An 18,561-nucleotide genomic window follows, 5' to 3' on the forward strand; every position below is an offset into this window, starting at 1 on the left:
TTTCACTGACGTCTATTTGGGGTCACTATCAGGACGTACTTTCTTTGTCACAAAATTGACGTTTCACTGACGTCTATATGGGGTCACTATCAGGACGTACCTTTTTAGTCACAAATTTGACGTTTTACTGACGTCTATTTGGGGTCACTATCAGGACGTACCTTTTTAGTCACAAATTTGACGTTTTACTGACGTCTATTTGGGGACACTATCAGGACGTACTTTCTTTGTCACAAAATTGACGTTTCACTGACGTCTATTTGGGGTCACTATCAGGACGTACTTTCTTTGTCACAAAATTGACGTTTCACTGACGTCTATATGGGGTCACTACAAGGACGTACCTTTTTAGTCACAAATTTGACGTTTTACTGACGTCTATTTGGGGTCACTATCAGGACGTACCTTTTTAGTCACAGATTTGATGTTTTACTGACGTCTATTTGGGGACACTATCAGGACGTACTTTTTTTATCACAAAATTGACGTTTGACGTACGTCTATTTGGGGTCACTATCAGGACGTACTTTCTTTGACACAAAATTGACGTTCCACTGACGTCTATTTGGGGTCACTATCGGGACGTACCTTTTTAGTCACAAAATTGACGTTTTACTGACGTCTATTTGGGGTCGCTATCAGGACGTACTTTTTTGTCACAAAAATTACGCTTCACAGACGTCTATTTGGGATCACTATCAGGACGTACCTTTTTAGTCACAAATTTGACGTTTTACTGACGTCTATTTGGGGTCACTAATACGACGTACTTTCTTTGTTTTAAAATTGACGTTTATTTGGGGTCACTATCAGGACATACCAGCTTAGTCACAAAATGGACGCTTCACTGACGTCTATTTGGGGTCACTATAAGGACGTACCTTTTTAGTCACAAAATTGCCGTTCTACTGACGTCTGTACGGGGTCACTATCAGGACGTACCTTCTTAAGTCATTAAATTGACGTGTCACTGACGTCTAATTGGGGTTGTAATATAATGGTAATTGGGGAATCTTTTGTAAAAACAAGAGACTTGGCAACACTGCCGTGTTGAAACAGCGATTGCAGCGCCGCTTCCCCGCCGCAGCGGCGTCACAACAACGTTATTAATTTTCGAACAACGAGTCAAAGACGTGCAGGCCTACCGCGAAAAACGAAATTCGCAAATTGAGGGGATCTTTCTCTTTTACTCTCACTAAGACGTCATTAGAGTGACAGAGAAAAATGCCCGCAATTGACGAACGTCGATTTTCGCGGCTATTGCCCTGTTTCACTAAACGTGATTCTTAATATTAGCGTAGTAACTTCTTATAGAAATTTACATCTATTTGGGGTCTCTGTTAGTAGGACGTACCATTTTAGTCACAAAATTGACGTTCTATTGACGTCTATTTGGGGTTACTATCAAGACGTATATAACCGACAAAATAACGCGTTTCGTTTCTTGATACCAATTTGTCAATCTTGTATTGTAAAATATTTATAAAGTAAAAAAAACATTTTCGTTTGTTTCGGTAACTCTAAAGTTGTTATACAGTATTTTTTTTATAGATTTTATAATTAATAACACCAAAACAAGCTTAAAATTGTTATTTTTAGAAACATCAGAAGTTGGAACGGAACGAAATTCTGACATTTTGATTGAAGTGTCATGTGTCATGTATCGTTTCCCTCCTTTTCCGTTTGCCCAGTCTGTTGTGTTGTATCGCGTCCGTGGGTGCTGTGCAATTCGAGACTCTTAAAGGTATATTTTAGTTTTATCACATGATAAACACATACTCAGTGATACAATTCAGTGATCAAGACGGCGGATCAATATCCATTGTAAAGAATCAGTGGATTACGCCAAGGCGTCGGGAGGTATTTTGGCCACCCGTCAAGGGATCTAAAGCTTTTGAAAAGGTGTTGGCGGATACCAAAACACCGGATGAGAAATGGAAACGATACTTCATCCCAAGAGTTTTTTGTGAGACTGGTACGTATATATTTATTTTAAGAACCACGTGGATTTTGCTATTGGTAAGTCACGTACTTAGAGGTATGGTATCAGGATGCAATATTTCTTGATTTACCGAGAGCTTACTAATGTTGGTGGAAGTTTCCGTTTTCTGTGATAGTTCAGTTTTTCGAAGATAAAATATGTAGAGTCATTGCGTTAATTTCCGTACAGATTATCAATTAATGTAATTGATTTTTAATTTTCTATTTGCGACATATAATTTTATGTAAATAGATTGATATATTGTTTTGACATTAATGATTGCAATAGGTACGTACAAATTTGTGCAGCAAAGTACGTTTATATTCAAATTTCGTCAAGTGGACGAAAACTAGTGCCGGACAAAAACCAACACACCTACATATAGGTAGTATTCTTGTTGGTATATTGAGTAAAATATGTTACGTTACTGTAGGTAATGTCATTGTCACAGCAGTGTTATGGATTTATTCGGATTTGTTATAGTATCTTGTAAGTTTACATATTCAGCAGTAATCTTAATTACAAACAGTATAGCAATAATTTAGTGAAGTTCCGGGTAAAACTTATTACCGGGTAAAAAAAATATTTTCGATTAGTTTAGCGATACACAGACAAAGATACAGAAAGATAGAGTTGCTTTCACACTTATAATATTAATATGGATGGACAGCTTATGGTCATTTTCATAAACCTATTGCTGAGACAAGTAGCAGCATTTTTGGGATAATTTTACCTTGCATTGTGTCTGTATTAACATAACTTCTGTAGTGTCCAGGTAAATGGATAATTGACTGTACTACTAACCACTTACTACCCTGTTCCTACTCCATCCTACATATTTACCAATAACCTTGTTTTAATTGACTGAGGGATGCATTATGTTGTGTTCATTTATTATTTTTGCATGTTGTGTGTATTTTTTATTTTATTTGCATGTAAAGACGATATAGATAAAGCCAAAAGAAAACTGAAACTGGTCGAGGAGACATCAGACTTACAGACTGAAGCAGAAGAAGAACCAAATTTTAAGCGGAAAAGAAATAACAGATATATTTCCACAAGCGATGAAGATGACGGTCAAACGCCACCACCAATTAAGAAAAAAATCTTGAACAAAACAGCTACTGCTGCTTACTATAGAGGTAAGTTGAGGTTATAGCCAACAGGCCATTATTATTTATGAATTAAGTCCCGCCACATTGAACAATTATGATGCTGTAGATACTTGTTGCATGTGTCAGAATAGTAAGAGTAGCATTTTTTTCTAAGGTTTATTGTCAATATTCAGTTTAGCAACTTCATAGGTGTGCAAAGTGTCAGAATTTACTTCATAACTGCCATTTTATGTTGCTGCTTTCTCATAATCAAACAACTTTCAGCCAGTTTATTTAATGTATTTTTGTCCCATGGTTCTCATGCAAATATAATATAAGATATATCAGGTGCTTCCTATAACATTAGAAAATAATTAAACCATATTATTGTAACTCCTCAAACTGATCAACATTTGTTCAGCAACTTTAAAAAATTATGAAATCTTCAGATTTTCTCTTTTTCATACAAATTAAATATTATTTTCAATGTATCTGTTATCACAGTTCTAAGTATGGGGAACCCCCAAAATTTATTGTTTTTTTTTCTATTTTTGTGTAAACATCTTAATGCGGTTCATAGAATACATCTACTTATCAAGTTTGAACAGTATAGCTCTTATAGTTTCGGAAAAAAGTGGCTGTGACATAATCGGACACACAGACGGACATGACGAATCTATAAGGGTTCCGTTTTTTGCCATTTGGCTACGGAACCCTAAAAATGAAATTTTTGACAAAAACTTATTTTGGTCAATATATATAGCTAGCTGCTTACTGCTTACTCTGTTATATCCATTAAGAGCAATTCCTAGCTGAGCAACTTTTCAAATCTCGAATTTTTGAAGCTATGTTTCTGTCGCGCTGCGGTGGGCGGGAGCGGGAGCTATCTAAGTGTGAGTGCGCGCACACAGATGCGAGACGCGAGCGCCCGCTCATTGCGCGCCGTTCCGTTGACATTGCCGGCGAGCCGGCCGGAATTCATCCTGCGCTGCCCGACACAAGTTGTTTTTGATGTTATCACATAATATTGTTTTTAATTATTATTTTAACGACCAGTTTGGCCTAGTGGGTAGTGACCCTGCCTACGAAGCTGATGGTCCCGGGTTCAAATCCTGGTAAGGGCATATATTTGTGTGATGACTTGATGAGCATGGATATTTGTTCCCGAGTCATGGGTGTTTTCTGTGTATTTAAGTATTTATAAATATTTATATATTATATATATCGTTGTCTAAGTACCCTCAACACAAGCCTTATTGAGCTTACTTTGGTACTTGTCAATTTGAGTAATAATGTCCTATAATATTTATTTATATTGATTATTTATTTATTATATTATACTGTATCTAGTAATTAATTCAGATAAAGACTACAAAAAAGAATGAGGTCCTTGCTTCGGTCGTCGTACCTATCCGTGACAATAAGTTGGGTGTGATCATGGTGTGTTGTGAAATTTTGTAAGTAGGTATGGTTAACCTACAATCTAAATAGTAGTAGTAGTACGATGGGGCTAAACTTGTGCCGTCTTATTGAAGAACGTATCGCAATGACAATCTGGGTAAAGTATGTTGGGTAATGCCGGACAATTTTGGGACCAATTGAGAGAACTCGCGATTTTTTTTTTCTAGATCGTGTCAGATTCTTGAAGTACGGAGCAAATCGTTAAATAATAACCGTAGATTCAGCCTAAATTTTGGTAATCTTCAATATACAAAGGTTTTAGTTTTGTACACGTGTAAAGGTGAAACATACTTTTTTTAGGGTAACGAGTGTTTTGCCATCAAGGGGTAACATCGGATGGTGAATAATAGTTGGTTTAAATGGAAAGAGAATAAGGTATCACAAAGAAATAGGTCCGGAGTTTAGCCTTCGCCTACGTATATAAATTGCAGCCAACAATACAAATTTAAAAGTTGTCAGCGAATGTTCTATTTTTCGTATTTTTGTATCCGATCTTAACCCTGATACAAACATTTGGTAAAATTGTGGCTCTCAAACTTTGATACTTATGTCATAAGGCAATTTGATAAGTAAACAATGTGCTTACAATTGCGATTTTGACGGTAAAATATTGCAATTATATATATAGTTGATATACAATCTTTTTTTGGATAAAATGTAAGGATCGTATGCAAAGAGTAAAGTAATAGAATAAAATATATAGGAAAAGAGAGCCCTCTTGAAGCATTTTAAGGAAACTAATTTCGAAGTGCTATCTCTATTTTGTATCCGAAACTAACTATATATGTGTGCGTTCACATCTACATATGCATCCGTATGTGTAGGTACTTTCGTACTACATAATATTAGGTCTACTTCGGCGGTATACATGTTAGTTTTTTGTTTGATTTCTTGTAACTTTCATAGTTTTTCTGTTTACAAGATATTAAACAAAATACTAACTTGTAAGCCACCCAAGTAGACCTAATGTTATGTAGAAAGGTTTTAAAAAGAATGGAATAAAAAATGGAATAAAGAAAACAATACAAAAGAAAACAGAAACATAAGCACAGGTAAACAACATGCGGTCTAATCGCTAAAACGCAATCTCCAGGCAACCTTTAGGCAGCGGAAATTAAAAAAATGTCATTGTCAGTAAGTAGGTGTACATACACATACATACAAAATAGACTACCTAAATCTTTTCCTTTTGATTTACCGTCGCGTTGGTACTGGATAATAATAAGGGTACGAAAGTGTGATCAAGAAAACAATAAATGTGATAATTAAGTAGGTAAATTGAAGAAAATTTAAAATTTGACCTACACTGCTGTTTTTTAAATGGGTAAAGATCGTATTGTTTCTTTCCGATCTTTACCTGGAAGGGTCAAAATTGGATATTGGTCTACAGCAATCCTAGGTCTGTTTTTGATTGGATTGTTTTATAAATAAACATCTAAAACGTAATTATACATTAACACAATTACAAAAACAAACACATTTTCATCACAATACACAAAATAAATTACAGGGCCTGGACCCGGGTATGTCCTTAAACTACGTCAAAAAGAGAGGTATGGGCACTGTGAATGTCATCTCGCCTTGTGTGGTAGGGCACAGCACAGCGGATGTCATTCCAGATCTAGAGCAGAGCCCAACTGGGAAAGTACCTCCACCTTACAGAAAACCGCAGCCAAATAACACTAGACCCTACTCATAGTGTTGTGTTCCTGCCGGTGAGTAAGGTTGCCAGAGCTCAACGAGGGGCGGGGGGTTAGGGTCGGCAACGCGCATGTAACTTCTCTGGAGTTGCAGGCGTACATAGGCTACGGATACTGCTTACCATCATGCTTGTTTGCCACCGACGTAGTATAAAAAAAGGGCGAAGATCGGATACACGAAATTTACCTTGCTCTATGTGATTGCGCATAGCACGAGCCTGATATCCCTGAGTGGCGCTGGGACACTGGCAGTCGAGGCAATGAAATGGCATCTTACACACTGTTGCCAACATTAAAAAAGAACGCCAAATTAGGGAGAAATGAATTTGCTACGTTCTTCACCCACATCCGGTATTACCCCAACATACCTTAATCGTTGAACCGCCGCATTTCAAAATGGCCTTTATTTTGATATCGGCTAGCCGTAATGTAAGTTTGCTATCTAGTGGTTTACTTGTGACGCACAAGTGTGAGCAATGCAAGACAATCAAATTGTTAATGAGTATTTATGATGTTTTAATCAAAATAAGCAGGTTGTACCTATTATCCTACTTAGCTTTGTTTACAGGCCTTTAATAGTAAACATAACTAAACATAAGCACTACATGACCTGCAATGTAAAAAAATAAAATAAAACGGTTTGAAGTGACAGGCCGTTACGGGTACATTTTAGAATAGAATAGAATAGAATATAAATCTTTATTACGAAACCATGGTACATAACATAATAGTTGTTACATTAATGAGTGTGAAAACACATGGCACCCTTTTCTTAGAACTACGTGGTATTTTGGTTATATTACGGCGATCGACTGTTGGTTTTTGGTGTATTTTTTCTCATTTTAACCATTAACATGTTATGCCCATCACTATTCCTTCTGTGTACGTATATTTAGAAACTGTCTCCGCCTCTAATTCGTGCGATAAGGACAACTGCAGCTCGGACTAAAATTCACACGCAAAAAACTCAAAAATCGAGGTTTCGCTCTCGACTGTTTCCTCCTCCAAAACGCAATCAATCTTTATGAAATTTTGGAAACTGCAAGAGGAAGAAATAATCTATGCCGCTATGTTTTGATTTTTTAGATATTTTTTGTCATATTTGTATACTGTGCCTTTTTTTACAGCCAATTCAATTGAGCCGTTTTTGCGATTTTCGAGGCGCTGTATCTTTCTTAAAAATAAAATAATCCAAAAAAGCAAAACATAGCGGCACAGATATTGATGATATTGATCTTATTTGAAAAAATCACTGCTCTAGGTTGAAAATCCAGGGAGGAATCAGTCGAGAGCGTTTGTATGGAAAAATCGCAACTAGGAATTCCTCTTAAGTGTTTCTTCTAGTCAAATTTATCTTTTTGTTAGAACACTGTTTTGGCATGGAGAGACAGATGGAAGGTTTTTCCTTTTCTGGTATGAACCCTTTAATATCAAGAGTAAATAGATATATTTTGTGTAGTTTTTTTTTTTATATAGAAGTATGATATTACAAAGAACTCTCAAAAATAATATGTTATGGTTTGTACAGATACCCGTCAGGCTCAGCCAAACATTACCCGAGATTCCCGGGAAGCTCCTTCAACACCAGAAAGTAAGTAAATCATAATTAATACATACCTAATAGAATATTATTCTTACCAGTAAGCCTAGCACATGATTGGCGCGAGAGTATGTCGCCGCTAGATAGACTACCCATCTTATTCTAACTGTATTAATTACAAAGGGACGGGTAGTTTATTTCGCGGCGACATAACCACAGGTGATTTATTTTTTAGGGTGTCGTACCAAAAAGGTACAAAAGGAACCCTTATGGTGCAACTCTGTCCGTCCGTCCGTCCGTCTGTCTGTTTGTCACATCGCTATCGATTTGGAATATTATAGTCATCAATAATGCTAACCCAAACACATTGAAAGTGTTATTTTTCTATTTTATTTTTATTCAATATGAAAAATGCCCCATATGAAGAGAGGACAAAATTTCAAATTACTAGGACTAGTGGGGTATCGTTTCAAAGATCTTAAATGTACATTTCAAAAAAAAATTTGATTAATTTTTTCATAGTGAAAAATAATCATTAATGAAGGGAAATGTAAAACAAATTGTCACCTGAGCCGAAGGCGAGGGTGGCAAACACGCGGGATGGAATGTCCTACGTTTCCTCCCGTGGTGCGCATACTATTTTTCTGCTCACGGAGGCGGAAAGCGGCAACTTCGTTTAGCGCAGCGGGAGCAAAGTTGACGCTTTCCGCCCAGAGGGCAGAAAAAATATAATCATGCCTATATCTTGAAAACTTTTTTGTCACTATCAAAAAACCTTTCGAAATTTAATTTGCAATTTAACCTCCTTTGCTGGTGTTAATTATACTTGAAATTCGTATGAGATTACACAAAAAACACCTTTTTTTCAAATAAAACAAAAAAATTTGAAATCGGTTCGAATGATAAAGAAAAAAAACAACATATGTACACAGGTCCCGCAAATTAGTTAGCGAATTTGCCGATAGATGACGCTGTACACAATTATACTTAGTATACTTCTGGTCATTAAGTCTTTTGTATTTTTACATGAGATAATTGAAAGTTTGTACGGAACCCTCGGTGCGCGAGATAAACGAACTCTCACTTGACCGGTTTTTTTTATTTTGGACTGGGTAAGTCGGTCTAAGCGTGCATTGTATTATTAATACTCATAGAAAATAAATATAATACATATTATGTTAATGTTTTTTGCCAACAGAAACCCTCTCATTGCTGAATGTAGTTGACGGGCTTCCTGTCTTGACAAACAGTGTCCTGCAAGGTAAGATATCAATGTTTAACCATCTGCGGTGGTTTGATTTTCATGTTCATGTATGTGTAATATGTGTGTGGTGTTCATTCCTATGTTCATTTCTACAGAGTAAACAGCTATAGCTGGTTTGATATTGCACGCCGTTGTATGGGAACCTTGCACTTTGTGACTATGCGCTGAAACTTGGCATCGTTGATTCTTAGCTGGTTCAAAAGTCTGCCCTGTCTGTCTACTTGGGGTTGCACGAAGGTCAATAACAACTGGGAACCTACATGGATGGACTTGCCTGTTGCTGCAGAAGCATGTCCCTCCCGGTCTGGATCTACCAGCTAAGAATCGACTGTACCAAGTTTCAGCGCATAGTCACAAAGTGCAGGGTTTTTGTGCACTATCAAACCAGCTACTAGGACGATTTTTAGAAATGACGTATATTCATCTTTATTTATTGATAGGTAGGTACCGGAAAAGTTTTGTATTGTTAATATTTTTGACTTGTCAGATTTAACAGAAGACGGCGAAGGGCGGCTAACTCCGGTTTCACGCATACGTAGTCCTTGGTCGCGAAAAGAACAACCACCGAATCTCGGCAGCGACGTGCCAGCAACGCCATCGTGCGGTCAAGGATTAAAAGGTAGGTAAAGGTACAAGTTGAAACACAACTACGCGTCGCTGATCTCGACTTCATGTCGCCGCGTCACTGACTGGTTTCTATGTATTTCTATGAAATAGCATTCGAACGCGGCTACACGAAGCCAGCGACATGAAGTCGAGCTCAGCGACGCGTCGCTGCGACGCGTCGCTGCGACGCGTATAATGATGTATATCCATCATTGGCGTCAAAAAGGTTAAGACACGCTTGTTGTTCACGGCTGGTAGAACGTTAATACTTTGCCGCTATATTATTTATACATACATACATACATACATACATACATTCGGTATCTTACCTGCGACCCATCACTAATACATTATTACATTAACATAACTGTCTTTCAGGTTTGCAAGATACAGTGGTGTCACTACTGACCCACATAAAAGCCCAGAATGATATAATCATCTCGATTTTGCGAGAAAAACATACAAGATTGGATTTAAAACCAGAGTTCAAATTTCCCATCAAAACTTCGGAGGAGTTGGAAATTGTGGAAAAATTATTAACGTCACAAGAAAACCATGCTAACGTGGTAAGTTTTAAGTTTGTCAATGCGATAGTATCATCGAAACTACAAGCGTACCGGATAGGTATAATAACCGGCATAGCCTCGTAACGTCGTAAGTAGCCGGGTCCACACAGAGCGAGCATACGCGCGAGGATATTGCCTCGTGCTTATGGTCGCTGTGTGGACCCGGCTAGTCCCGTGTTTTTAGGAAGCAGGAGTCATAACTGCCGAATCTACTATTTATGAAGTACAAACTAGTACGTTTTTTAATTTAATACCTATGTGTTTCTTAGCGAGTGTCAGGATGACAGGACCATATATTTATAACGAATGTTACTCCAAGTTTTAGTACCTTTTTAGGGTTCCTTACCATAAAAGTACTAAAGGAACCCTTATGGTGCCACTCTGTCTGTCCGTCCGTCCGTCCGTCTGTTACATTGATAAATATCTCGAGAACTACTTAAGCTATCGATTTGAAATTTGGAATAGTCATGAAGAACGCTAACCCTAACACTTTGAAAGTATTATTCTTTAAATTTATTTTTATTAATTGTGGAAAATGCCCAATAAGAAGAATAATTATGAAAGGTACAAATTAGGTACTAAATCTTTGTCAAAAGTTGGATTCTATCGATATAACCCCTACAACTAGGGGGAACTGGACTTGGTCCTATCAACCTGACGTCAGAATGGCTGACCACTTTATTTTCAATATTTAGAGATTTTAAGTTAAGTACAAATTTTTCGATGTCAGGTACCAAATAGTACAAAAAATTGACACTCAACGAATTGTACACAGACAAATTGGTTTTTATACGATTTCAGAGAAATACCAACCCGTTATTTTATGATCTGCAGTATAGTTAAGTTTGTGAATGTTTTTGTAATAAGAAATATTTACAGGTAGCCTACTTCAAGAGCCTTGGTGGACAGGGCGTTAATAATAAAGTATCTAGAGTTATGAAAGTTGCATTGTCTGACTCTATGGCAAGCAAGTACAACTTTTACGGTAAAAGATCAGACAAGAAGCCATTTGCAGAACTACGTCTCCGGGCGTGTGCAAAACCATTCGATGTAGAAGGAACCCACCATCAATTACAATGTCACTACCAGCAAGCTTGTTGTGGATCAGACTCTGGTGAAAACAAATTCGGATTTTAGAAGAAATTCAAAGTGGCGGCCGTGTTTACAATCTTTGACTACGAATTCATATAAGGGTATCTTTCGGATCCTCAGATGTAATTTGTTATCGTGACTAGATCAAATTTTCCGTCGGACGTACCGTTTTTGAACTACAAGAAAAAAACTTAAAAATAGCAAAAAAAGTTCCACAACTTCTGGAATGGAGCAAACTCGGATTACACAAATTTAGGATCAAATAAAGGTATTAAGACGATTTGACTGGCCTCTTAAAATACTTAAAAAGTACCATGTTAATATGTAGTTTATATGTTATTATTAAACTACTAGTTCCTTGATGTACATTTGGGGTTTTTTATTTTTCTTGCCCCCGTTCAGCATCGCGTCGCATGCAATTGACAAATAGTCGTCATTGGGAAGTAACGGTTGCTTAATGATAATGAGTTTAGTTAATGAATTGGCAAAATATTTCGTATGTGCAATATATCAATTGAATCTTCAATAAACGAATGATAACTGGCTTAAATTGAAGTCCCATTGACGTCTATTGTATTTGCCAATTGAACGTCATTTTGTCGTTAATAGGACTTCTTTTGAAGACGTCGTAGTATCTTGCATACATCACAGCAGGGTAATAACGTAATACTGCGTACGTACGTTAGGACGATCCAAATGTCATTCATTGTGTAGAAAAAATACATTTGGATCGCCTCAACGTACATACGAAATTTTACGTAATTGCCCTACAGGAGACGTCTATATTACGTTACTAAAAGACGTCCTACTAACGACGTTAAAAGACGTCCATATTACGTTACTATTGAACGTCCTACCAACGACGTTGGAAGACGTCTAAATTACGTTACTAAAAGACGTCCTACTAACGACGTTAAAAGACGTCCATATTACGTTACTATTGAACGTCCTACCAACGACGTTGGAAGACGTCTATATTACGTTACTAAAAGACGTCCTACTAACGACGTTAAAAGACGTCCATATTACGTTACTATTGAACGTCCTACCAACGACGTTGGAAGACGTCTATATTACGTTACTAAAAGACGTCCTACTAACGACGTTAAAAGACGTCCATATTACGTTACTATTGAACGTCCTACCAACGACGTTGGAAGACGTCCATATTACGTTACTATTGGACGTCCTACCAACGACGTTGGTAGACGTCCATATTACGTTACTATTAGACGTCCAATACGACGTCGTTAGAGACGTCGTGAGGCTATGACATATGTTCGTCATTTCGAACGTCTGTACGACGAAAGTAGCGACGTCATTAACGTCTGAAATGACCGTGAATGGACGTCGTGACGACGAAAAATTGCTACCTGGGACGCACTGCAGTTGAGGACTGCCAACCATTTAAGTGGTGAAGCTGGAAATGTACTGTAGTTATTTTTGTATAAATATTACCTATTACGTCACTGCTTTTTTAGCCGTTGATTAAAAAGCGTGAGGATACAAGATATTACCTAATTAGTCTGCCACAGTCATGCATGTCTATGGAGAAGTGATAAAACAATGAATTTGATTTATCTTGTAATTACTTGTAATTTAAAAAAATCTGTAAGTCAATAATTGCCTCGGTACTGACTAAATTGGTACTTAATAGCGGTCTGCTTAAAAATAATATAAGTAAAACATATTACTAAACATAATACTTTTTCAATTTTGTAATGTGCTTCCCGTACAAAACTTAGTCAAGTTAACAATGCTTAAAGAAGATTGCAAGGATGGATCCGATCTAAAGGAATACCATCGTAACAATAGGCTAAGAGGTTTACCTAACTCACATCGATTTATATTACCAACAGTAAAAAATGTGTACGGTATGAGAACCAACTATTACTTGCTTCCAAAAACACTAAACAGCCTTCCGAAACATTTACAAGATTTATACCTAACCAATCCTGAATCAACTAAAGATATAAAAAAATACTTGTTATCATCTAATAACCATGAACATATTTTATAAAGGATAACATTAGAATAATATTAATGTAACATGTGTACAATATTATAACATAACTAAATTCTTAGTGCATTAGTCCGAACTCTGGCTGTAAACAAGCCATCTTTGGCTTAGCAGTTAAGAAATAAGAAACTCTGCGATTAATTTAATGTTTAGAACTTTAATAAATAAAAAATAAAAAAATATAGTAAACATCCTGCTAAGACAAGCCAGAGGTAGAGGGAAACGTGTTGGTTCACAGAGCTTCTCCGAAGCACGGGTACCTGGAATCGCTAGTCCTCAATAGTTCACCACAAGTGGCCTTGGATTGACTTGATCCACTGGTAAAACCAGCGGGCGATGGGGTCGTCTCATCATTATTACCTTTGTCAAATCAATTATTACTTATTAACAAAACACGACCGTTTGTGAGGCCCTCCTTGTGTCCACTCCAAATTAGCGTCGTCTAAAATATCCGACACGACAATTTCACTGCGACGACAGGAAACTTTAGACGGAGTTATTAAGTGGGCAACTCTCTCGAGCTTTTTTACCGATACCCCTATTTTCAACTCTAGTACAACGCCAAAAGGTCGAATTTCAAAAATCAAGGTTGCTAACTTACGAGCTTTTGTAAGTTTATAAGGTAGTAAAAAGTTACATTAATATAATTTCGTATGAAGGTAATTGTGTTTTCTTTTCAAACTTTCGTATTGAATTAAGCAGGTGCTTAAACTTCTGCTTCCTGGGGTTTTAAAGTAATTCTTTCATCGTAGAATAACGTGAAAATATTAGTAAAATATAACCCGCTTAAGGAAATTCAGAAGAAGCAAATGCAATAAAAGCTTCTTAAGCAAAATAGCTTATTAATTGTGAAAAAAAAATTGTATGGTAGGTACAAGTTGTACGGACCATAGTAATTAAATGGCTTTTTACGCGGGAAACTGGTATCAAACGTGATCGTATTAAGCTAATCTAATCGTAAAATTAAAATACCTTACGAGTGACTGATGTGTCGTCGGACAATTTCTAAAATTGAAAAATTTCCACATGGAAATTATTCGGTAAATACTTATCTTATTGAATAGGAATCGAAATCTTTCATTTCCAATTTTAAACCTGTGATTTTTTTCAACTTTTTGGAAAGTGTTCGTAAGTTTCGTTCGGTTGCATTACTGTAGCAGTATGGGAGCGCGAAATAACTGCCGACTGCGTTACTGTCGCAAATGTCAAAAATGTATGTTGCTGCCCCGCTTTTTGACATTTGCAGCAGAGTACTCAAACGCCATCTTGATGGCCAACCGGAGAGCCGCAGAGGCAAAGGCAGGCCCAAGCTCAGATGGTTGGACGGCGTATACCACGATATGCACCTTATGAGCAGGGCCCGTACTTTTCAAGCCGTTGACGCAAAAATGACGTAATTTAACATACAGGAAGTTACTACAAATTTAGATAACTTACTTATTGATGGGTATCATAATAAATACTTGTTACGTGAATAAAAGACATGATTTACTGAGTTATTTGAACTTAACAGATTAAACATTAAAGGTACTAAATCCTGGCGTAATAAAAATAACTGTACCTTAGCGTTTTTTCTTAAAAATGAAATCGATAATTTGAAAAATTATAACGCCTGCAAAATTGTAATAGCAAGCAAAATATAAAATGAGTAAAACTTGGAAACCTAAAATAAAATGACTCGTATTATAATTGAATATGAAGGTACAAAAAAGGTACAAAAATTTGGCTTTTATAGAATTTATCAATAACCACGTGAACATAGCGTAATAAAGTACACCCGCCATTCTGACTGTCAGGATGGCGGGTGACCTGTTTTTTGGTGATAACTTTAAGTACCGTGAGGTACAATTTTTTTTAAAGGAGGTACTACATAGTACAAATTAGGTACAAAAATATGGTATGGATTTCATTTAATTTTATTTAGGTACACCCGCCATTCTGACTCTCACCAGCGACGACCGGTTTGGCCTTGATGGTAGTGGCCCGGTATTTGTGTACTGAGCACAGATATTAGCTCCTGAGTCATGGGTGTTTTCTATGTATTTAAGTATTTGCGCGCACAAGTTTTTTGCAGAAATTGCGAAGCGTCTGGTTGACGTTACTGGTGACCGAAGAGCTGGCGGCTTCCTCGCACAGCGTATCAGTATTGCGATATAGGTACTTAGTACAATGCCTCGAGGGCCTATTTTAGATTTAAGCTAGTTATAGCAACACCATTGTATAATAAATCCTTTATATATACTGTTATTGTAAGTAAAATATGTTACCAGTATTTGAATATAATATAATATCGCTGATTGAGTAGCCGCAATATAAGCCTAGCTCAATAAGGCTTGTATTGTGGCTACTCAATCAGCGATATCGTTATCGATATACTAATACTGAGGGGCTTAATCAATTTGTGTAAGATTTTCCTATAATATTGATTTATTTATTATTTATACAGATAGACAGACACAGTTACATTCCCGTTTATAATATTAGCATGGATAACAAGTACGCCTAAACACTTTTCTATAAACATCGTGTGTCACGTCAGAAACCGTTTTGCAACGACCTCATTATAATAATGCTCGAGCTGTCAAGTGAGAGGCGGGAAAATTGGAAGTAACGAGGTAGCGGAAGGGTTGTTAGTACTCATGGGACACTGTCTCACTCTGAAAGGAAGTCTTGTTTCAGGGGGTTTTCAGAAAAAAGTGTACTATTTACTTTTTTTTTTCAAAAAACTAACAACTTTTGGGTTATTTTGACTCAGGAATAAGGATCGTTTAAAAAGAAGACAAAAAACATTGACACTCCGGGAGTGCCGACAGAAGTGAAAAGTTAATTTCCATCTCAAAAAAGCCAACATGTATGTGTGTGTATGTACGTACATACAGAATATATGTACATAGTTATACAGAGGTGTCGGTTACGGAACAGTAACAGTGTCAAATGCCCAGCGCATCTAAAGAAGTTTTCACTTCAAAAGTGTCCCCAGTTTTCTTAAAAATCTTGGGTGTCAGTTTTGTGACGGTCTATACAAGATGTGCAAATACGTTACAAAGCTGACAATGTTCTTCGGATACTCCCTTTTTAGGGCGACCATGTTTCCGTTCATTAGTAATAGTCACTGATTTTTAAAAAGCGTTTTTTAATAAATAGACATGTCAAGACTATTTAAACGAACTATAATTGCAAATTGTGTGGTGACCTCGTGCTCTTTGTAAACGCTTCATAATGCGAGGTCTGAATTCTGTGGGTCCAATGTTTCATGTCACATACAAAATTCAACTGCAATTATGTACAGTCAGCATCAATAGTAGCGGATGAAACAACGCGCCAAAAGTATCTGACATCCCAGATAACTTTTCCAAATATAGATAAATTTCTAAAATTCACGTTCCAAAATATATCTTTTACAGTCTCAGTCGTTCTATATTAAAGAAATCAGTTTTTGTTAAGCTGTTATAGAATGGTAAATACTTATGAAGCGTTATTTGATCCGCTACTTTTGATGCTGACTGTACAACTAAAGAATTATCATACAGGAGTTCAGAACTATCCGCAAAAATGGCGACTCGGCACCGATTTTTTCCGGTTCGTTCCGGTTTTGTGACAGCCCGATCTCTAGATAGTGCAAACCTGAGTTATGGCCGTGTGAACCCACTGGAAAGTTAAGTGGGCGCATGATGAATGATTCGCGCTTCAAATGTTTTTTTAAACGCCCGAAAGGATTCTATTGTGTTTTGATTTTGTTGAATTAATATTCGTTAGTTTAAAGGTTATCTGACATTTGTATTAATGTTAAACGTGGTTGATAAATGTATTTTTGGGGTGTTTTTCTAAAGATTTTTGTACATTTTTTAACATAATATCTAAATATATTTTCTTTTTGCGCATGGATATATGTAGGTAGTAATGATACATTTTAGTATCCCGATTACCTTGTTAGGTCTATAGTTGTACTCGTTATCAAAGGGTACTCTGGATCAAAATAAATTGTTGTCCGTTATAGTTGGCTAATAGTCTAGCTAAGTTCCTTTAGAGAAATCAGTTGACCATAAATGATCATAGTTTTTTGAGCCGATGAATTCTTTCAGTACTGTAATGATTTTTAAATAATAATTTCATATTTACAATCTTTTGATCACATCTTTTGGTCACAATTATTAAGTCTAGCAACTGACAGTCCAGTTCTAACCAGCCAATCACAGACGAGTATTTAAACGCCAATCCGACTCGTTTCCGGCCATGACGGTTCTAGGCGCCATGTTGGTTGCTAAGCGGGCATTCTAGTGACAGCGCTTGATGAGTGCAGACGTATTGTTAGGAGTGAATACTTTGAATCTAGCCATATTTAATAAAATCAGTTACATACAACAAAATATTGACTTTACATTTACGAAATCTCAGAAGAAGGAACGAACAACAATTTTGTTTCTTACAATTGATGATTGTAAAAGTGAAATCGCTGCAATTTTAAATCAAATAGATAAGTAGTATCAACAATGTAATTAAATCTTAATAAGTCAAGTTTGTCTATAAAAATTTATTAAGTAGCTAGCATGTGAAAATGTGTGCATTGCAGTTAGGAAGCCACGTGTGTCTTTTGAAGATTAGTGTATTGGTTATTTAGTAGCTAACCATATGTGTGTTGCTGCTAGTGTCTTAAGTTGATCATTGGAATAGTTGTTAGAATGCGAATTGACCGAATGAAAAAGAATCACACAATATTTCCTTCAAAAAGAATTTCACAATATTTCCTCTTGGATACAAAAACTATTTTTTGCTAAGTTATCTATATAACGAATAATAAATAAATAATGAATATTATAGGACATTATTACACAAGTTGACTAAGCCCCAAAGTAAGCTCAAGAAGGCTTGTGTTGTGGGTAAATACATATAGAAAACACTCATGACTCAGGAACAAATATCCTTGCTCATCACACAAATAAATGGCATTTGGGCCTAAGGGCATTTGAACCTAGAACCATCGGCTTCATAGGCAGGAAACAACGCACTTAACATAAGGTTCACTTGACTATAAATGTTCATAGTTTAAAACCCATTCCTTTCCTTTTAAATTTAATACATAAAATACCTTCAATCCTTACAAAGTCTTCACACCTCACCGAGCTTATATAAATCCAATACTACATGAAACCCGCAAGCGTTTCCCGGTCGATTTAAAACCGGTATCCGCCCGAAAGTGGTTTAAGCCGGTTTAGACCGGTTCAATCTGGCCGCGCTGG

The 18,561-nt window shown here is 36.6% G+C and overlaps 1 protein-coding gene across 2 annotated transcripts in view; it reads left to right on the forward strand.

Moving 5' to 3' along the window:
* Positions 1-1,750: 1,750 nt before the first annotated feature.
* The window catches only part of LOC133520818 (uncharacterized), a 117,583-nt gene continuing 100,772 nt past the window's right edge, over positions 1,751-18,561 (forward strand). The window contains exons 1-7 of one of the 2 annotated variants that reach the window (XM_061855491.1): positions 1,751-1,975; positions 2,923-3,123; positions 7,765-7,827; positions 8,975-9,037; positions 9,528-9,659; positions 10,025-10,212; positions 11,092-11,670. In XM_061855491.1, the coding sequence (XP_061711475.1) occupies positions 1,765-1,975; positions 2,923-3,123; positions 7,765-7,827; positions 8,975-9,037; positions 9,528-9,659; positions 10,025-10,212; positions 11,092-11,349 (1,116 nt within the window). In that variant the 5' untranslated portion in view covers positions 1,751-1,764 and the 3' untranslated portion in view covers positions 11,350-11,670. Of the gene's footprint in view, positions 1,976-2,922; positions 3,124-7,764; positions 7,828-8,974; positions 9,038-9,527; positions 9,660-10,024; positions 10,213-11,091; positions 11,671-18,561 lie in introns of those variants that run through there. The other variant, XM_061855492.1, reaches the window with a different exon arrangement.

The sequence above is a fragment of the Cydia pomonella genome, chromosome 8, assembly GCF_033807575.1.
Source record: "Cydia pomonella isolate Wapato2018A chromosome 8, ilCydPomo1, whole genome shotgun sequence".
Classification (NCBI taxonomy): domain Eukaryota; kingdom Metazoa; phylum Arthropoda; class Insecta; order Lepidoptera; family Tortricidae; genus Cydia; species Cydia pomonella.